Source organism: Dendrobium catenatum, unplaced genomic scaffold (assembly GCF_001605985.2).
Source record: "Dendrobium catenatum unplaced genomic scaffold, ASM160598v2 fragScaff_scaffold_1220, whole genome shotgun sequence".
NCBI lineage: Eukaryota > Viridiplantae > Streptophyta > Magnoliopsida > Asparagales > Orchidaceae > Dendrobium > Dendrobium catenatum.
The window spans coordinates 3,091,086-3,114,041 of NW_021319682.1; the positions used below are offsets into that span (position 1 = coordinate 3,091,086).

At 35.3% G+C, this 22,956-nt stretch overlaps 1 protein-coding gene across 3 annotated transcripts in view; it reads left to right on the top strand.

Moving 5' to 3' along the window:
- The first annotated feature begins 2,182 nt into the window (after positions 1 to 2,182).
- The window catches only part of LOC110104369 (probable plastid-lipid-associated protein 12, chloroplastic), a 24,940-nt gene continuing 4,166 nt past the window's right edge, over positions 2,183 to 22,956 (top strand). Inside the window, exons 1-9 of one of the 3 annotated variants that reach the window (XM_020833441.2) lie at positions 2,185 to 2,529; positions 2,810 to 2,863; positions 6,325 to 6,399; positions 9,718 to 9,837; positions 16,782 to 16,973; positions 17,072 to 17,155; positions 17,249 to 17,341; positions 20,114 to 20,167; positions 20,291 to 20,370. In XM_020833441.2, the coding sequence (XP_020689100.1) occupies positions 2,284 to 2,529; positions 2,810 to 2,863; positions 6,325 to 6,399; positions 9,718 to 9,837; positions 16,782 to 16,973; positions 17,072 to 17,155; positions 17,249 to 17,341; positions 20,114 to 20,167; positions 20,291 to 20,370 (998 nt within the window). In that variant the 5' untranslated portion in view covers positions 2,185 to 2,283. Of the gene's footprint in view, positions 2,530 to 2,809; positions 2,864 to 6,324; positions 6,400 to 9,717; positions 9,838 to 16,781; positions 16,974 to 17,071; positions 17,156 to 17,248; positions 17,342 to 20,113; positions 20,168 to 20,290; positions 20,371 to 22,956 lie in introns of all 3 variants that reach the window. The other 2 variants (XM_028699182.1, XM_020833442.1) reach the window with 2 other exon arrangements.

Below are 22,956 nucleotides of genomic sequence, written 5' to 3' on the forward strand. Positions count from 1 at the left end.
TTATATCTCTACCATCACGAATATATTAGGACGCAACAATTTGTAATAATTTTTTTAAAAGAAAAAGACAAGTGAAACAAATAAGTTGGCAGGATAAATTGACCCAATCTTCGCCACCTTGAGTCCATAATTTATAATTAAATTAGGTTTTTGTATTTCGTTGATCATGATATAAGGAAAGCAGGATGATATTATATTAATATTTCCTTAATATTGAAGAGTCATCATCATTTTCTTTCATTTATCCCATTTGTCATAAATCGTGTATGTTAAGCTCATCAAGCCACCACCTTCCCTCTCTTGTGTCTCTTTTATTTGGCCCAATGAGCAATTTAATCACAAATATTAATATTTTAGGGTTGGATAGCACTGAACATCCCCATCAAGAATAGCTATCACAATTACTAATAGGGTTTGCCATTCATTAATCATCATGGTCTCTTATAACCTCATATTTTGTTTTGTTTTATGTTTATTCAAAATTGTTTTAGAATTCAATTTGGCAAAATAGGAGTAATTATTACGTCTGAACAAAAAACCGAAAATTCGGACGTATACCGAGTGCTCAATACCGAGTTTCAGGTGACGTGACGCCTGATTATTGATCTCTGGACGCGTCAGGTGACCTGATGTAATAATTGCTTGCAAAATAGAGCCCAAATTGCCCTATCTTTGTTCATCTTACTAACTCGAGCGTTATCTTCTAAAAGGTTGCAATACACTTGAGTCAACATTTCAATCTTTCTTGCTATAGCATATTGTGAGAAGCGCAATATCTTCAAAACATTTACTATTTCGTGTATTATAGAGATTACACTTTTTATAATTAATAACACTCGATATTTAATAATACATCAAGAGGATGAATCAACTTATATGTATAACTATTATCTTTACAAGGGTGAAAACATAGGCATAGCCAAGCTGAAAGAAGAGGTTGAAAGATACACAATTATAGTGAAATTGGTGGGGAATCCCTATGACATTGGTTTACATGCTTTTCAATTGGGCTAACTTGTGTTAATTAGTCTTAATTGGGTGAGTTAGATGTTATTTTGGCTTAATTGTTGTGGTTAACATTTTTGAATTAATGGGATGACTTAAGGTTAATTTGATCCTTATGGTTCTAGTTCAATTTCATTGAGGCAAGTTTGGTTCGATAGCCGATTTGGTTGATCTATTGATAATTGGGATTGAGTTGAATATGATTGATCAAGCAAAATATATTTCGAGGTTCAATAGGTCAAATGGGCTTATATGCTTTTTGAAATATGACTAGCAAGTCCAATCAATTGTAAATGATATATTATTCATTTCACATTACATGTGAACTTCAAAAATAATAATTTTGAGAACGAAGTGTTACACTCAGATGTTAATTTTATTCATTCATTTAGTTCAACTATAAGTTTGCTGAACTCAAAGTTTGGATAATTCAAAATTTAATTTTAAAAGTTTTTAATTTGAGTACTCCATCGAGATTGCGCTTGATCAAGTGAAAATTTTTTATGACATATCATTGCCAGTATCTTTGAAGGTCAAAATCTATATTGTTTGACACTATACTAGGTTTTTTAACAAACTTTTTAGCTGATTTATTGCTAAAAATAAATTTAGTTAAAGTGTAAGATACACCTTCAAAGAATTTTTTAAGGACTATAAAACAACTCTCGAGCGGCTCTCCTAGTTTGTTATGAACTCACAAGCTCATGATCATACTTGCCATTCATAACTTATCAGGCTAACTCGTCACTCCATAAAGACACTCATCAAAAGCCATATGTCACTTGGTGTGCTCGTTTGTCACTCTTCACCTGGCAGTTTCGCTCATCCCTCATTATACGACGGGCTCATTCACCACTTGTTAATCATCATTTGTCACTTGCAGATCACTCGACTAGTAAATGCCTATGTGTTAATTGTCTATTTATATTTCATACTGACTACAAATTTTATGTACTACAATAAATAATATATATATATATATATATATATATATATATAATATTTTGCTATAATCTAATAATATTACAAATAAATGGGCATAAGATAATTTCAACATAATAATAAATAATTTTCTTTCAATTTTTTTTCTCTTGTTCTTTCTATGATGGTGTGAGCCTTATGAGCCTGATCATATATCTGCCACACTATTATAAATTCCTCACAGGTGTACAGTGCACGTGCCATTTCATCACTGTTATCTTCCGCGCCATGTTTCCAACCAATTCAACGGATAAGGGCACAAATCAGTAGTCGCCGTTCATTAGGAGAATTCCTCAGATGGTTGCGGGGGCAGCGGTGTTAGGGTTTCCGCCACTTATCTCATGGCGATCGATGCTTTCATATCCCCGAGCCCGGCCGGTATCCTCTAAACACTTTGGCCGTCGGCTGCAGCTTCACCCTATCTTAGCTTCTCTGGTGGAGGAGCAGCGTGAAGTTTCCTTCATCGAGCCGGAAATGGCTCTTGTCAATGCCCTTATAGGGATCCAAGGGCGCGGCTTTTCAGCCTCTGCTCAGCAGCTGAAGGCAATGCCGTTTTATTATTCCCTTTCCTCTTGATTTCTTCTACCCCCTATTCGTTTTTGGTTGTTTATAATTGATTTAGAACCTTTCTCTCTGATTTTCTCTTAGAGATTAAAACACAAATGCTGGCAACATAAATTAGGCAGTAAATTCATGTTCTTATTGGATTGTTTGTTTTTATTGCTAATCCTTTTGGCTTTTGCCCTGTTTTGGTTATATGTTACTCGATGACAATTTGTTAACTCTTTTATGGGATCTTATTTGCAAGCTTTTACTCATGTAGGAAGTGGAGCATGCCGTGGAAACGCTAGAGAAAGTAAAGGGCATACCTGATCCTGTAAGTACTCTTGTTTGGACTAGGTGATGGGAACATTGTCATATACTAGTTTAATTGCATGTGAATGCATGTTTTCATATACTAGTTTTTCTATCTTGAGATATCATCTTGAACTAAGTCATTATCACCCTAAATGCTTTCAAAATAATATCATATATTATCATTTTATCATGAGTATTCCTTATGTATTATTTATATTGAAAATTTTGATTTTATGTGCCTTGTCATACATATAAGTGGCCAAATATCCTTACTAATCATTTTCTTAAAAAATATGCCTGAAAGTTTATTTTGGATGAAATTACCACTATGACATTTGAACTTGGTTATGAAAGTATTGTGAATCTTTATTCATTATGGATTCAGACCTTCGTTCAAACCTCGTTTGAACATGGTTTGCACATTCATTCAAACATGGTTAAAACGTTCATTTGAGTGTTATTCATATTAATGTTCGAACATCATTTTTGAATGCTTCATGTAAACTTCTATTCTCCTTCAAATATCTTTGGTTCAACAATCCCTTCCTCATGAACTCTTCTTTTGCACGCCATTAGTCCCATGCTGTCTTTACCATGTTCTCCTTTTCTCCTTCACATGATGCTAGTTCCATTATGTTTCTGTGACTCCTCTTTGGATGTGCTTCTTGTTTTGTGAGGCATTCCCTCATGAGCTTTGTCGTACACATCGTCGATCCCATGACGCCTTCTCTATAAACTAATCTTCTCATTCACATGTTGTCGGTACCTCTTCACGAACTTCTCTTCTCCTTCGCACAACTTTAGTCCCGCAATGCCTTCCTCGTGAACTCATCTTCACGCATGTCACTGAACTCATGATGCATTCTCTCATGAGCTTCATTGCACATGTCGTTCATTCCATGATGCCTTCTTCATGAACTTTTCTTCTCCTTCCTTATGACATCTTCACCGTGGTTTGAATTTGTTCCACTAAAAACTGGTAGGGTGTCAAAATGGGTTTTCAGGTCAAGTTTGGGTCAAACCTAGAATTGACCTGGGTCTAAACAGGTTGACCTAAACCTGACCCTGTTTTGTAAACAATTTGGTAATTCTGACCCGGACTCGACCCACGTGTGTTACTGGGTTGACCCGGCCAACGAACCCGAAACACAGCCAGCGGAGTCCGAACATGAGTGTGGGTCTGTGGTGTCCGCCTCCATGGCGCTGTGTGCGGAGATCAGAATCCCGAGTTCGGACACGAGTGCGAGTCCTCTAGACAACGGGAGGGCTCGTTGCCTCACTGCGTACGGAGAGGCGGGAGAGCAGAGTTTGGACGCGGGCGTGGTGCGGTAGATGGGATTGCACTGCAGAGGGCGGAGTTTGGTTGCGGGATTGAGCTCGTGAGTGCGGGATCGCGTTGCAAAGGGTAGAATACGGGTCATTTTGGGTTGATTTTGGGGTTTCGGGTCAGTTCGAACCCAATTTGGTTTTATAAACAGATCAGAATTTGGAACTCGAACTTGACCCGTGTGGAAAACGGGTTGAACCAAACCCAAAATTTTCCGGGTCAGGTTTCGGGTCGGGTCAAGTTTTAACACCCCTAAAAACTTGTTTGAACCTTATTTTAACAATGTTCAAATCGAGTTTCAAACTTGGTTTGAACAGGGTGGTTTAAACCTAATTTGAACTTGGTTTGAATTGAGGTTCAAATGTGATTCAAACTAGTTTTGAATGGCATAAGAGTTCAATGAGCTATTTGCAAGTACAAGAGGTTATTCCTCATTAGAGGTAATTTTGTTCAAAATGAACTTTCATGCATATTTCTTCTATAAAACAAACAACGAGGATATTTGGCCAATTTCATATATTATAAGGCATATAAAGTCAAATTTCCTTTTATATTCAACAACAACAACAACAACATCAAGCCTTTATCCCTTTATATATTAAACAAATACAATTAAATTAGTTGATTTTTATAAATGGTGAGGCGCAATATGCGATACAAAAATTTTAGCTTTTAATGATTTATATAATAGATTAGATATTAAACAGGGCGAAAGATATGTGTATAAGTTAGTTAAACAAAGAGATAGGAGTATTAAGGATTTAGTTCAAGCGAAGTGTATAAAGGATGAAGTTAAAAAATACTTCTATTAGAAGAGGATATTCAAGAAAGGTGGATGAGATATTTTGCTAAACTTTTTAATGTAGATTGTAAGAATACGATTGATTTTAGGAACTTAGCTTCCTAAATGAGAATAAAGATTTTTATTTTTATAGGCGTATTAGTAAAATTGAAGTTAGAGAGGCTTTAAAAATGAAGTGTGGAAAAGCAGTTTGATCTGATGATATTCCTATAGAGGTATGGAATGCTTAGAAGATGAAGGAATTTCTTGGCTTACTAAACTTTTTAATATTAGTTTGAAGGCTTAAAGATGCCAGATGAGTGGAGAATGAGCATGTTGAAACCTATTTTAAGAATAAAGGTGATGCACAAGATTGTGCGAATTCTGTCACAAATGGCAAGCTCTCAAGAATCACTGAATAAAACTAGGGCATCAAAAGCAAAAACCTTATATGGGAGCGGAGTAGCGGTGATGCAAATTAATTTTTTTTTCAATCGAGCCGTTTGACGAGTTTTCGAGTCGAGTCGGGCTTAGCTCGAAAACGATTTCGTATATTATACGTGCTCGACTATCAGCTTGTACTGGAACTTATTTGTATATTTCATGCTTACATTCTTTACTTAAAATACATTCATAAAAACAAGTTTATACTTTGAATTTCAACTCTTTGGATTTAATACAAATATTATAATTCAAAAATAAGGATTTAATGTTGTTGGAACCCAATGAACGTTTTATATTACTTTTTAAATCTGAAAGAGTATGATCATTATTTAGTAGAATCACATTCCACTTTTTAAATAGTAGTATATATTTTACTAATGACAAATTGTGGCTACACAAGTTAGAGCTAGAACATGAAACATTATGCAGGTTTATGCCTTGTTGACTTGCCATTGATTTTGTTTCTTGCACCCAGAAATCATGAGCCTATCCCAAACAGTTGGTGCAGGGTTGATGATGATAATTATGAAATTTGTGATTTTTTGGGCACCTTTTCTATTTAAGTTCATTCTAATGGCTTATTGTACTTGCATAATGATTGAGGCTCTGGCCACAACGCACATTATCACATAAGTGCTTTTATTACATCTTTCTTTAATGTGCAATTATACTCTTTTTTTTTCATCTCCCCCATTTTTCCTTAAAATCATCATCATCATCATCATTAGCTTCTCCCAACTAGTTTTGGTTGGCTTGATGAATCTTCATTTTTTTTTTTCGTTTCTATTTAGTGCTTACTCATTTTTTTACTTAAAATGTGCAACATAGTTAAGCTAAAACTACTAATGCATTTACTTGAATATGGATAAGAAATTTATTTCATGTGAAACTATAACATCTAACTTGGTTTTCCAAAATCCTTCTGTAGACAAACTCCAGTTTGATTGAAGGTTGTTGGCAACTCATATTCACTACAAAGCCAGGAACGGCATCTCCCATTCAAGTAAGAAAGACAAAACAATGCTTGTTCCAGCAGCTATTTTCCCTGTAAATTTACTTTTGTTTTTTTGTTTTCCAACAAAGGAGAAATATGATTGAGCAGAAACAAGTTTATAGTGTTGTTAAAAAGTAAAAGATATTATTGATTAAATTCCTTGCTATCCTTTCTTACGTTCAAATTATATTGAATGATAATCATCATTTTTCACCTAATTAGATTTTGTATTATCACCTTTGAATGCAGTATCATAATTGCTCAATCTCTTTAACATCATACAACTTACTTTCTTCATGATTACAATAATTTTTATGATCACTTTATCATTAACCTAATAGATCAATGTTTTGTTAATGGATATTTCCAGTTGCAGGATAAGATAATTGTGATTTTTAAGTTGGCTTTGAAACAGATTGAAACAAAAGACATGGGTTGTTGATACTATCTTTTATGTATTAGAAAAAAATTGATAGGTGAAATATTATGAGTAAAACTAGACTTTTAAAATAACTTGTATATTCCATGCAATGATCATTATATTTTTCATCAGGAGAAAAGGATCAAAATGATCCCCAATTATTTTGAGGGATTAATTTGGTCCCCAACTATTTAAAATGGGACCATTTTAGTCCTAACATTCAAACTAATGGATATTGAACTTAATGGTGTTAAAAATAAGTGTATTTTAGTTATTTTTAATTAAAATTATTATTAGATATATTTTTTGAGTAATTATAAATTTAAAAAATATATTAATCGTTTGTTTAATAAGAAAAAATTAATAATATTTTTAGTTATAATTTTAAAAATTTTAGTCATCTTAGGGATATCCACTAGCTTAATTATCTAATTATTATTATAAATATTAATAACTTAAATAATTATATAACTACTATTATTATTTTGATTATTAATTATCTAATTATATAATTAATTTTTTAAATTTATTAATTTATATTAATTAAATTACATAAATTAATTCCTAAACGATTTGCTACTCTTTCTTCTCTTTCACGTTATTCATTGTTGTTGGACACGATAGGGTTTTGAATGAGTCGTTAAAGCCTTTCTTCGCCTCTTTCGACGACGTTCCTTCCCGTCGAATTGGAATTTGCAAAAGTTTGCCGACATAGCAATAGGAGGGTTTTGAACGAGTCACTTACGCCCCCTTCGACGATGCTCTTTCTTGTGGAATCGGAAGTCACTAATGGGAGCTCACTCGCTGTGAACCTAACTATCATTGACCCTTTTTTCGTATTATTGTTTTTATCATTTTTGTGGTTATTTCGATCATACCCTCGCTGCTATCTGAAATTGACTTTATTTTTAATGCATGATCAAAATGGTCCCATTTTAAAGAGTTTATGGACTAAATTGATCCCTTAAAATAATTGAGGATCATTTTGGTCCCTCCCAAAGAGTTAAGAGACCATTTTGGTCCTTTTATCTTTTTATAAGATTGATGAGTGATCAAAATATCATGAAAATTGTCAAAACTCGATCCCAATGAATATCATTGTCAAGTATTGTTATAGGTCATGTGATATTACCCCACTTAGATGCATGTGATCATATATCTCCCATGTTTGACTCTTGTTGTTGGTTTATGTAATAATTGTTTGATCTCTTAGCTCTTATCAATATTTATGTTAATTTATTATTATGACATCTAAACTAGGTATAAAATTCATAAAATCATTTAATATCATACTACATATAAGGAACTAGTGATATTTTGTTTGTCACGTGAATATAGGAGGATTAATTTTTGAGTATTGTAAATTATATTATTTGTGATATTGTATGATTTTATGTTTTAATTTTATTTTGTGTAATGAAATTAATTCCGTTATAATCCGCACAATATTGGGCATCATCTTTATTCTTAAAAATAGCAATCAAACACTCATTCTCCACTCATCTGACATCTTTTTAGTCTTCAAAATAATATTGAAAAATTTTGTAAGCCAAAAAATTCCTTCATCTTCTAAGCATTTACACACCTCTTTTGGAATATCATTATGTACAATAGCTTTTCCACACTTTATTTTCTTTAAAGCTTCTCCATATCATATCTAAAGAAATTATCCTAACATTCCCATGTGGTCGTATGCCTTGGATCCTCCACCATAAGAATCCCTAGTTTCAATGACCTGTGTTGAGCTCTATAGCTAGCTATGGCCTAATCCCTTGGCCAACCCCTTTCTTTCAACCGCCATCTCAAATAAAATTATTCGAATCACTCAAGAGTGTCCCTATCCTTTGGCCTCTAAACCACTTAGAATTTAATCAAATACACCATATCAGTGAAAATCTTGGATCACCCCTTCCAAGGCTACATCACTTTGGTAAGTAGTTTCTTATAAGTGGAGTGCACTAAGCAGAATAGGACAGAGATATCAAAGGCATACTTTATCTTATTGTATCCCTAAGCACTGCAAGGAATAATCAAGATAACTTACAAACTTTCATCTTGGTTGACAAATTCATTTATATACTTGACATGCATATGAGTATGACCAATAAAGAATGCTACAAAAAATATGATGCATGATTATTTGATGGAATTAATTCTAAATGTAGTTCCAAATTATATTGCAAACTCTTTAAAAAAAAAATATTGCAAACTCTTTTATGAAATTCAATATGCTTCATGAAGTCCTTTCTATAAGTTGGCAATTCAAGGAACATACAAAACAACACTAGGTAATTCATCAAGTGAAGTAGCTGCTACTTTCAGCTATTAGCTTCTTAGCATTTAATTTAAATTTGAATTGAAACTCAGATCCAATTCCCTATTTATATTCATGCTCAACTTCTGGTTGAGGTTAGTGTTGATTCAGATTCGACCTTGGGTTCATTTTCAAGTTTTGGCTCATGTGTAGGTTTATGATGAAATTAACTTCAATGTAAATCAATGAAACTGGAAGGAATACCTCAGGAGATTTTTTTTTCCATATTATTTTTGAGTCAAATTATGTGAAAAAAGTTTGAAGATCTTTCATAACTCCCTTAAGCTTCTCATCTATGGATTTAACTTCAAGCTCAGTTGTAGACCACATTTAGGAGCAAATGACATACTTTTGTTAAGGATGTACTTAATTTCATTTCGAGATATTAATATGGCCTTTACCATAGTATTCTACACATTCTCTATTTCTTCCAACATTGTTTAGCTCCTCTGATCATAATTAAAAGAAACATGCACTTACTCGATTTCACATTATCTTTTTGCAGGTTTAAAAATCACTTCCATGTTATATTGATTGTATTATTTAATATGCCATAGTTTTGATATGCTCTTGATTATTTTGTATGCTTTAGAGAACATTTGTGGGGGTCAACAGTTTCAAGATTTTTCAAGAGGTTTACCTTAGGACCAATGATCCAAGGGTGACAAACATTGTACAATTCTCCGATCAAATTGGTGAACTTAAAGTAGAGGTACCCTCACTTCCTTCCCTGTAGCATGTACGCACTTTCTCTTGTTTTTTTTAATGTTTACTATAAAACTAATAGAGAAGAGCATAGAGTAAACCAAAAGATGTTACTGGGTAGTTTTGTCAGACGGCAATATTATCTCCAATAAATTCAGTTTTTTTCTTTTGTGCATGCTTATTTAGTGTTTTGTACCTTCGAACCAGTGAGAAGAAATATATTTTAATAACCAAGTTCTTGTGTGGTTACATTCATTGTTATGCACTATTTGGGAATATAATACAATCCAATACACAAGAGATGGAATTTTTGTTTTTTTTAATAAATATTTTTACCAATTAATTAAATGAGTACTGCAGATAAATATTGTAATCAATCAATGAAATAAGTACAGCAAGAAGCAATGACAAAGAATTCCTGTAGATTAAAAGGAGAAAACAAAATCCACAATTAAAGATAGAATGAAGACTAGATGAAATTATCCCTTTGATGGATGAGGAGAACCCCAATAACATTCATTGCATGCAACTTGCTTATTATTGGTAAGCCTTAGTGATAGGCAATATATATATATTTTTTAATTTCTGCCTCTGTCAACAAATCATATTTGAAACCTTTGCACATTAATGCTTCGTACTACCATTAGAATCATAGCATTGCTCAGAGTCTGTTACACCAACATCCTCAACGATAGTATGATCATGAAAGTCTAGTGCATCCAGGGGATATGGCTAAATAACCTTGCTAGCAAGTGTGATGCCACCTACATTCAAAGGGCTAATGACAACAATGGAAGGTTTTGATTCCATGACAATATCTTAAGTTTGCTCCAAGTTTTGGGTGCAAGCCACATTTGAATATGAGAATTTGCGATCACTATATTTGAAGGATTGTTCTGGCCTTTTGTAAGCTCCCATTGTTCATAGTTGTAAGGACTAAGGATATTTCCTTAGCTTTGGGCAAACTTTGATACATCCCGATTAATTATGAAAACCCTTATGCTCCCCTTGTATTATAGTCATTTATTTTGCACAGAGTCACACAAGAAAGTAAAAAAAAAAAAACTTTTGTATGGAATTAAAACCTTGCATTTTTTCTACGTACGAAGTCCCTTTGTCTTTTCTTGCAACCCATATGCCGAGCCTCTCCTTTCCCTCAGCTCTTCACATTTGTTCTCTCCTCCAACATAGTTCATCATGACTTCACACAAGGTATATAAATAGCATTTTTGGTCATTCCGTGTGATGTTTGCAGCAAAATTTCTTCCTTAAATACAATTCTATCTTTATTGGCGTGATGTTGTTGGCCACCTGTTGAAATCTACAAGCCAACTCAGTCGAATGAGATGATGACAATGATGGAAGAAACATGGACTTTTAAAAGAAATAATTTAGAAATATTCAAATTGTGGCTGGCATTGTAAATGACGACTTAAAATGTTCACAGACATGTAAGAGAGCGAATGTGATGAAAATAGAGCCCAATGAATATAGTTTCACTTGAAATTGACCCAAAACACATTGATGTGAAAGAGTGCTCACCCCATGCTCACTTATCCAAGCGGAGGATTTGCAGGTACATGTACATATCTTCAAAATAATAAGAATAATATTTATGAAATTAATTTAGGTAATATGTATAATTCCCGATTGAACAATAGTGTTGGAGCCAATTAAATATATATATATATATATATATATATAAAATTTTATTAATAACAAAATTAACTTGCAAAAAAAAAAAAAAGTTAAATAATAATTTTGTGGATAACACTATTGTTCACTCGGGAATTATTGGCTCCATAAGGAGAACATACATGAAAAATAGAGGGGATGTGGGCCCCCAAGAGATACAAGCTCCTTTAAATAGTGCTATAGGAAGAACATACAAAGTCAACTTGCTAAAAAAATAAAATGAAGTTATAATAATTTTGGGGATAACACTGTTGTTCACTCGTGAGTTATTGGCCCCACAGAGAGAACATACACTTAAAATAAGGGGGTTGTGGGCCCTCAAGAGGTACAAAAAAATGCAACTCCTTCAAATAGTGCCTTGCTCATATAAACTAAATATTTTAAAATAAAAATAAATTAAAACATATGTTGCTGTCAGTGCCATAAGGCACGTCCAACAACATTCTCTCTTAATTCTCTTATCTTCTCTTTGTGTACTCCTCCGCACTAGCTCCCAGTTAGCCCTCTATCTCCCATTTCCTTTGTTTGTCTCTATCTATCAATACCTTGCACACAATCTCACTCACTCGCGAACACCTTGTGATAGGCGAGTAAAAATTATGAGGAAGACTTTGATTTCCTCATGGTCAACCGATTCATGTCATTTTGATGGGGTTAAGCACCTATTCTTAGTAGATTTTTAGCACACATCCTAATATACGTAAACGTTTTTATTCGTATGGTGGGAATGAGTCTTAGACTGTGATGTCTTGTGCACCACACCTGAGGAGCCTTTATTGGCGCAGAGGGGTGGCCCATGTTCACCACCCCTTTGCGGCGGTGATTAAGAAGTGCTTTCGAAACTCACTAAAAAACTTTTGACCAAAATAGGGGGAACACAAGGACAAAATTTGACAAGTTTCACTATGAATGCAAGTTCCTGACCACAAGGAATGCAAAAACCTCATTGAAAGCGTGCAAATAAAAATAAAATTGATAGAAAATTATTTTTACACAATTTCTAAGAACTTGCCAGCTATAAGGGCACATATATGATTGAAGTTACATATGAAAATGAATAACATTGGGGCATTGAAAGGTGTGCCAAAGGTTCAAAATGTAAAACTTTGCAAACAATTTGAAGAAATCTTCATCATTAATAATGAACGAAATTTTGAACTGAAAATAATTCCAAAATAGCACATGTCTTTCAATGAAATATTTGGCATAAATCAAGTTACATCATAAGAGTGTAACATGCTTTTTTTTGCAAATATGACATTCTCTCAATCTAAAAACATGTGCAAACTCATTTCCCATCCTATAGTCGTCCACACCCCTCTTTAATGACTTTTTGTCATTGCATCAAACTCGATTGAGAGTCTGAAATATGGTAGCTAGTATTTTCTTAAGCACAAAAGTATGAAAAAATATAATAAAAAATAGGCCAAAAATAAAAAAAATATTAATTTAGGGATACAACAACAATGACATCAACCCTTTATCCCACTACTTGGGGTTAGTTACATGAATTTTTTTTCTCCATTTTGTCTTATTAAGAGGAAAATTCTTATATAATTATAATTAAAAAGGTTATTTCTTATAGTTTTTAATCAATTTTTTTTAGGTATACATATACTTTTTTAACATAGGCCAAATCTAATATATCTACTCTCCTAACCGGGTCATCGAAAGGCTGACGTTTAATGTGACCAAACCATCTAAGGTGACTCTCTCTAATCTTATCTGCCACTGAAGCTAATCCAACCGCCGGTGGAGTTTTGGATTGCATCTCAATGAGCATCTTCATCATCTCCTCCAACCCCCCAAATCGATTCTCCATTAGAGTCTCCATGTTTGAAAAATTTTCTTCGATGGTTGAGAATTTCTCCTCTACCCTAGATTTTAATTGCTCCATTTCGCCTTTCAACACATCCACCTTCTTTGCTGCCATTGTCTAAAAAAAATCTTTCTATGATACCAATTTGATGCATTTTTGAAGTAAATAGATAACAATTAGAAAACTATAGGAATTTGAAGATAGGGGCTGATTTTGGTTAATACTTCCACAATAATGAAATATACAATTGATCTATTCGAGAGGTAGATAAATTCTCCCACAAACTCTAGACACCGCTATGAGTGGAAAAAAAGCTTAGCAATGTTTCAGAAGTAAGTTAGAAGATAATTTCTAGTGGGAAAGAATATTTCAATAAGATCAGTTAATAGCAACTTGGGCTTAGAGATTGCTTCATCATACCAGTCTTAGACGGCACAATATAAGCAAACGATAATATGAACCGTATCAATAATTTTATGAGCAGATAAATATATTGCTGATAGTTTAGGAAGTTATTATGATGTAGAACTACGATGATTGCAATGATTTTTGTTAAGATTTTGCACAACTTCTTGATTAAAGAAATAACAAATAAATCTACTAGCAAATAAAACGACGAATCAAAACGTAAGAGGGGTCACTACCGTTTAGACTAAGTTGCATAACAAAAGATTTGAAGCTTCAAATATCGTAAGAAATTAAAATCATGCCAAAGTAGTAGTGTCAACAAAATCCCTAGTCTAACATTGAGATTAGTAAGCAAATAAATGCGCTCAAATTCCTACGTTTACTAAGCTTAGCAGAAACAGGCGAAGGCATCATTCGTGACTATAATCAAATCACAAGAAAGGGTTAGGCTTAAGAAATACAAGAAGAGGGAGATGTGAAAACCTTCGTCAAGGGTCAGTTGCAATCCTCTACTTGACGATCTCAAGTTGTTCTTCAATAGCCTCAACCAAGGTGTCCAAAATGCGCTTCACCTATTCTTCGACGGTGTGATCGATGCTGGGGTTGACGTCGAAGAAGATCGAGTGCAAGATGCAAACAAATCCGTGTTCGTCATAAGAGAGACCGTAATCAAGATCTGGATTGGCCATGCATCGATCTTGTGGCGTCGAAGTATGGACGGAAGTGTTCCTTTGCTGTCCTTGCAATTTTCCTCAAGAATCCAAGTGGTGGAAGGTGGTAGAGGGTGGTCGGCCACAAGGGGATTGCTAGGGAAAACTAAGTTCAGATTTTGGTGGAGTTTGGACTGAATTTAGGAGGGAATTTTGGAGGGAGAGCTGTAAATAATTTCCAAATCAAAAGATTCTTGAGTTGGAAAATATTTAGAGAGAATATGAGAGATGATGGAGGGCGGTGGGGCTAGAGAGGAGATTGGGATTTAATTCCAAATGTAGAGAGGTAATTTTGGAAAGGGATTAAAGGGGGTGGGACCTTGGGATTTTCGGCCAAGGGGATGAGGAGGTGATTTGAATTCTTTCCAAAATAACCAATTGGGTTTTGGAAACAAATCCCAAAGGGGAAGCTAGTGGGGTTGGCGGCAATAGGAAGAGGAGGTGGGATTTAATGAGGCAATCAAGGCTTCTTTAAATTAATAAATTAAATTTGGGAGAAAGATCTCATCCCAAATTAATTTAAAATTTAAAGTCTATGATTTGGAAAGTTTCCAAAATTAGGATTTCTAATTTAGGCAATAATTTCAAATTCAAATAGATTTGAATTTTATTTTTAATTGCATTACCTAAAATATAAAAACTAAATTAGGAAAGGTTTAATAGCAAGGGAGTTGGGAGGGAGGCCAAAGAAGGGGCCGGCGGCAAGGTGGAGGGGCTGTGGATGGTGAGGGTGTCGAACCTAGCGGTCGGGTGGGAAAAACAAGGATGGCCGGCGGCTAGACAAGGGAGGGAGGTAGTAGGGCCGGAGGTGGTGGTGGGAGGAGGGAAATACAGAGATAGAAAATAAAACCACGAACCCGACTTGTCTAGATTGGTGGGTGATACGCAATCTTCCCTCTCCTTGGGATCTTGCTCCAAACTCTCAAGCTCACATGAGAATTCAAACAAGAAAACAAAATTTTGTCATTGCTTTGAAAGAGAAACAAGTGGCTAAAATAGCCTCGTACATAAGACTCAAATTAAAAAAGACGACAATGCCCTCAGGGCTTACATACGACATCCTTTAATAAAAGGGTACAACGGGAAATCAAAATAAAACAAATACAACGATATCATAAATAAGAACATACATAAAATTAATTAAAAGTACAATAACTCAATCGTGGTCGTAGATCGGCGGCCACGCCTCTTATAGACCTTTCATGATCTGATGTCCCCATCATATTATTATTGCCAGAAAGAGTGAATGGAAAGTTATAAATAAGAAGTTGATTGAATGTTTTTTTACTGCTTTGGTCTTTTCCACAGAAAACGTCTTGAAAAAAAAAATCAGGTGCTGAAGCCTCATTGGCTTTGAATTAAATATTGAAAATTTGCACTTTTATGAGGCCAAGATAAACAACAAACCCAGCTCCGTCTCCTTGTGGATGTCGCAAATTGCTCGTCATCTTCTGTCTTGCTCACATCAAAGCATGCTGTAGCACAACTCCTCCTAGCCTGCTCACAAGCGCTTGGGTTGTCTGCCTCGCTTGCGTCGTCTGGCTCGCTTGCATCTCCCTCTACGCAGCCTCACCTTACACAAAGGGCTCTAGGGCGTATTGCGGGAATGCTTCGAGGGCTTAGCGGAAAGCGTCGAGCAAGTGTATTACCTAAATGCCCTGAATCTCTCCAGCTCTTTCTATTAATTTAAACGGCCAGGGACCAAATTGGCTCAATTTTCAATAATCGAGGGACCATAATGGAGCGATACGAAACTCTGGGAGTAAATTAGACATTTATTGATAGTCGGGAGACTATTTTGAGCTTTTACTTGTGGGAGAATTGTAACTACCCTAATTTCAATACTCCATTAGGAGTGAGGATGTGGTAGACAACAGTCAAGAGCAAAGCCTTCAAAAGATGTAGCCACCTGAATTAGCTCTAGAGACTCAAACCACAGCCCTATGCTTGTAAATTGTCACTCAATTTGTGTAATATATTATTTAACAACTATAATACTGACTTATATATATATATATATATATATATATACACTGATTTAAAGGAATAAACTTGGGACTTGTGGACATGATCAAGGGAGTCACTAAAGCCTAATCACTAGCTTTGATGCCACTTGTAGGGGAGATAGCACACCAACTATAAACCTCTACAACAGGGTTGTGTGATCGAAGATCCTTTTATCCTGATTTAAAGTAGACTTCGTTCTCCTTATTTATTTTTGTTGATGATGAAATACTTCTACAGTTATCATTGTAGAATGTCTGTTATTGAGGATATTCATAAGCAAGTTCAATTTGTTTTAATTTTTTTCCCTTTCAGGCTGCAGCTACAATTAAAGATGGAAAGAGAATCCTTTTTCGGTTTGACCGAGCTGCTTTCACCTTTAAATTTTTGCCTTTTAAGGTTCCATACCCTGTGCCATTCAGGCTTCTTGGGGATGAAGCGAAGGGGTGGTTGGACACAACTTATTTGTCAGCAAGTGGAATTATTCGAATTTCAAGAGGGAACAAGGTATTCATGCAATAAATCTTTATAATGATTGTTATTTTAGATATAAATATCTGTCCATTTTCAGTAGACTAAAGCTATGGAAAAAATCTATAGTGCAGGGGACTACATTTGTGCTACAAAAGAAACTTGAACCAAGGCAAAAATTGCTGCTGGCAGTGTCTTCTGGGGAAAAAATAGCAGATGTGTGATCACCATGAGTTGACCTATTATTTTTTGTTATACAGCTTTCATACTAAAGGGTTACCTCATTATCACTAATATAAATATCTCAACAGGTGATAGATGAAGTCATCTCATCAAGGCAGAATAATGTCATTGCAGATTTAGAAGCTCTAGAAGGAGAATGGAAGTTAGTGTGGTCTTCACAGGTTCTAGATGAGAACACTTTCATTTAATTTGTTAATTTCCATTTACAGTTTTAATGAACAATAATATATCAAGATGCTAAAATCTGTGTAAGTAGACCTTCTATTTAGCAGTGTCGTAACATGATCATCATCGTGCAACTTTATAGTACTTCTCTGTTCATTGTTGTTCAAAATATTGTTGTTTATTATGCTACAATGCATTACTACGGAGGAAGCCCTTAGGCATAAGGAGGCAAGTCCACAGAGGATGCTAGAGGCAGAGCAACTGATGCTGAAAATGCTATGTCTAGTGCGGCAATTGATGTGGTGAGAGAATAAATGACATAGCTAGAGGTTGTGAGCTTGGCATAGGTTGTAGCTATTGAACGCACGCACCACAATGTGAGGAAAAGTGAAGGTTTTAGGTCTAAGTCTCGACTATAAAGTTTACTGACTTGTGATGACTTGGAAGGAAGCAATATGTATAACACAATATAAAAACTATGTTTATAATCTATGATATGATCTTGAAGAGTGTAGGATATTCTTTTAGTTTATTTTGAAGGGGAGTGGAGTATATTTCTAGCATTGCTTTATTCCTAAGTTCATCTTACAGGCCTATATATACAAGAGAAGTCCGATGTGACTCTGATATTGCACTCTCGACATGTGCTCTGCTCTGACTGAATAGCCTGAGCTCTATGCATGCCTGCCCGCATAGCTTTCCCCCACACCCTTCCTTTGGCCATCACATGCCTTACACGCGATGCGCCTGATCGCATGCCCGCTTCCTCCGAGTTCATTGCCTAGCCCCGCGGTTCCAACCCGAGGCCGCCCGTCCGGCCCACTACCACACCTCATGAGTCTGCCTGCTCGCCGAACTTCTGCCTCTCTTCACGTGAATGAAATTGTTGTTGCGAACGATCGTATGTCACAAGCCGGTTCCGTCTGCGTTCCACACGACGATTGACTACGCGCGACACCAGACTCTCGCGACAAGCTTGCTTACTCGACCTGCACCTTGCTCATGTCGCCCGATTGCATACCTGCGGCCCTTCTCTGTGTTCGCAATCGAACTGCAACCGTCGTGCTACCCCTTCTTCGTTTCGTTTCTTGGACAAGAACTTTACTCCTTCGAGATCACCTCAACGAGACTTTGATACCACTTGTTATGCAATTCTTGGGAGGAGGATAGCTCTTCTTGAGCTTATTTGAAGAAAGAGAGAGGTGGAGGGAAGAGAAGGAAAGAGCTTGCACAGGAAATCTCTTATTCCTTTATTCAAATGGGCTATTACAGGGGTGATCATCACAACAACCTATACAACCTATATATAGGAATTGGACACTGGTGTGGTGTCTTTGCGGAACAACTAACCTAAACTGGACCAAAATCCAACACTTCGATTGACGATTTGTCTTCTCTAGGGGACTACTAGTGATGTCTTCTTCAATATTGATTGTGTGATACATGAATCATTATTATTAAAAAAAAAAAAAAAAAAAAAAAATCTTTGTTAAGAAAACATATGATCAAGTTACTCAATCTCTTGTTCTTTTCACGATTTGATGCCTCAAATTATGAGGAAAATTCTTCTTATAAACTCCTTTGAAATGGAATATTGAACAGACTTTGCCCTTCATAATTCAATCCCTAGATCTTGGGTCCCCTTTTAAGAGGGCTTTGCTCGTATGAAATCATAGCTTTAGGTAGGAAAAAACTACCTTTTCGGTTGTCCAACTATACATCTTTGTTGTTTTTGCCTAGTGATATTGTTGGAAGATTTTCAGAGATTTTAGAAACTTCTCTTGGAAACTTGAATTTTGAATCATCTTGAAATTGGGTTAGCCTTTCATTTTTAGGAGCCTAACCTTGTTTTGTTACGTAGATTGACTGATTCCATGTTTAAGCTTCCTCTTTCTGAGCATTCACTTTTTTCATCGTTTGAACATAAAAGAAAAGAAATAAAAAAGAGAATTTATTTACACTTTGTCGTTAGAAATGAAGAAATTTCTAAACCCTTTTTTTTTCTCTTGTAGACTTTCTTCTTTTACCAACAAAGGCATTTATCCTTAGAGTTAAATCATGGAAGGAATTTGTATAAAAATGAATAAAGTTGAAAACCTACCTTCTTTCTCGTTCTTCTTCCTCTCGACACAGTTCCCCCTCAACACGAAGCTTTTCACGTGTTTTGCTCTTACGGGAGTGAGCGAACTGAAGTTATTTCTCACGAGGATTCGTTAGTTTTCACTCCCGTACGCAAATATTCACTTAGAATCACGATTCGACCTCGTGTGGAAGGTTCACGCACACTTCCATGCTGCATGTTGGTTTTGCATGCTCACACCCATATATGCTCATGCTTAAATGTTCACTGGCATGTGCATGCATGCATGCATAGGACATGCACAATAACTTAAGACAACCATGTACTCATACGCATAGGCACATACGTAAGTGAACGCTTAGAACAACAAACTTGTTTGTAAACTCGTGGATGCACATGACAGCATGCACACATATACCAACTCATAACATTTGTGTGTGCACGCACTCAACAAAGGCTAAATTTGTTGCTATTGTCTACTTTCAAACTAAGAATTAATTAAATGCAACTGCAACTTATAGGGGAGCTCTGCAACTTTTGTTAGTTCCCTTAAGTTATGTAAGTTTATTGGCTTGCTACCTTATGAAAAATTATGAGATTTAAAATTTCACATGAATGTGGTTTTCCATATTGTTATGGGGTTTTCCTGTGTTGTCAATTCTGCCAATTGTTGCTCTTTTTATGGCAGGCAAGCGATGAGAGCTGGAAAGTTGCTACTGCTAATGGTTTAAAAGGTTTGCAGGTCAGTTTTAAGTAAGCCGAATCTCTTAACCAAGTTTCTATGTTGCATTATTATTTTTGGTATAACCTTGTACATCTTCTAGCAGCATTGGTATTTTGGTTCTAACAGTAGCCTTATTGATAGATTGTAAAGAAAAATGGCTATCTGGAGAACCTCGTGACTCCTTTTCCAGGATTTAGATTCTGTGCTATTGGCAGTATTGTGTGAGTTATCTGAACTTAAAGTTTGGCATTTTTAAGATGATAATTTGATACTTTTATTTGCATCTTAAGGAACATAATACTTAGAAGTACAATGGAAATATGGAGTATTGCTTCTATAGAAATTACTGAAGTGAGTGAATGATATTAAACTGTCATATATTATCACTAGTGTAGATGAAAATAAAATGGTCTTCAAATTGGATTTGTGTAGTGACTTTAATAATATTATTGCCTTAAATGAAATATATTTAGACAATACTAAATCACACTCCGATTTATTTTTTGAATTTATCAACTTCAATTTGATTGTCTTCTCCCCCTTAGGGTAGAGCAATTTATTTTTCAATCTGATTGGTGTAGACTATCATGCATGTTTTAATGTCATATCTGATGTAGTTTTAGATTTTAAAAATGAGATTTCAAATCATTTTATAATTGTAAATTTTTTTCTTCATCTAATTCATAATATAAACAACATTCATAAATAATTCTTCAATAAGATCAAATTTGACCATGCATTATTCTCATGTTGTTGTTTGTGCATTTTAATACTTTAGAGATGTTAATATTTTTAAAGAAATATTAATAGGAGGATAGTTGTAAATTTTTTTAAGAGAAAAGGACCAAGATGATTCCTTGACTCTTTATGAAAGGTCAAAATTATCCCCAACTATATTAATTGATCATTTTGGTCCCTCAACACTTTAAAGAGGAACCAAAATAGTTCAACGATGGAATTATTTTGTTTCATTTTTTAAGGACTTAAAAGGGCCAAAATGATCTTTTAATATAGTTTATGATCATTTTGATTCTTCACAAAGAGTTAAGGGACCATTTTGATCATTTTCTCTCTTTTTTTTTTTAATTCTAAAGCTCTATAGTGTTATATTTGGAGGATTTTTAGCTTACTTGAAGCTAATTTTTTTTTTAATTTTGATCTTAATGAAATAAATATTGATAAGATTGGGCCTTCTTTAAAATTCTTGAATTAATCAACTAGTCAAAATAATCAATGAACAAAAATTGTTGTTTGTATCAATTTATGTAGATTTTGTTCTAGCAATAATATTTTGTTCTTCTTAGGAAAGAGGTTAGCCTAGAGAATGGAACTCGGGGTCATGGGTTGCAACAATCTCCTCCTTTTTGATGATGTCAAATGATTTGTTGTAAGCAAGTACGAATGACATTTTTTTTTGTTTTTTTTTTTAAATTTAAACACAAGAAAAAAGAAAGATACTAAATGCAAGTACAAAATAAAAGAAATGCATTCAACAAAATATAACAAGCGCAACAACAAGTACAACAAACTTCTCCCCCTTTTGACAGCACAAAAAGGAGGATCAACTAAAGCAGAAAGCAAAAGAAAGAAACTACAATACAAATACAAATAATCTAAACAGAAGAGTCCTGATAAGTTGGTGATGGAGATGGATTCGGTTGAAAATATTGAAAGAGAGCATCAAATCGGTGATCAATTGCAGTAAAGCGTTCTCCAAACCATTGCATATCTGTCTCGTGTTGCTGATGTTGTTCTTGAATATGCGTATCGAGACGAGTCTGCAGTTGGTCGAAGCGTGCGACCAAATCATCGTTAGGGTGTGCTGGTGCAGGTGCTCGGGGTGCGGCATGTCGGGTGCGACATGTCGTCGTGGTCGAGCTGGAGCTACTGCTGGGGCATCTTCTCATTCTTCTTGGTCAAAGACTGGTTCTTCAGGCTCTTGTCACCAATTAAAGAGAATACGGAAAGAGGCATCCGTATAAAAGATAGGAAGAATGTCGGGTTCACCATGGTAGATCAATTGATATTTATGTTGGAGGATATATCCTATTAAGTGACTAAGAGCTAGATTTTGTTTCCGTCGAGTGGTAGGTAGGCGAACAAAAGTCATGTGGCGAATGTAGTTACTAATTAAATCAACCTCGTCGAATTTTGTGTTGGACATAATAAGATAGGTAGCGACGGATAAGGTCAGGGTCAGATTGATATGGTCGCCACCTTTGGGTATTATTGAGGTTCGAAGGGCATGTTGAATTATTCGGGCATTTCGAGTTAGGGATTGAACGAGAGGTTGGTGTTGATGGAATAATACCCAAAGGTGGCGACCGTATCAATCTGACCCCGACCTTATCCGTCGCTACCTATCTTATTATGTCCAACACAAAATTCGATGAGGTTGATTTAATTAGTAACTACATTCGCCACATGACTTTTGTTCGCCTACCTACCACTCGACGGAAACAAAATCTAGCTCTTGGTCATCTAATAGGATATATCCTCCAACATAAATATCAATTGATCTACCCTGGTGAACCCGACATTCTTCCTATCTTTTATACGGATGCCTCTTTCCATATTCTCTTTCATCGGGGACTAAAGCCTGAAGAACCAGTCTTTGACGAAGAAGAAGGAGAAGATGCCCCAGCAGCAGCTCCAGCTCGACCACGACGACATGCCGCACCCCGAGCACCTGCACAGCACACCCTAACGATGATTTGGTCGCACGCTTCGACCAACTGCAGACTCGTCTCGATACGTATATTCAAGAACAACATCAGCAACACGAGACAGATATGCAATGGTTTGGA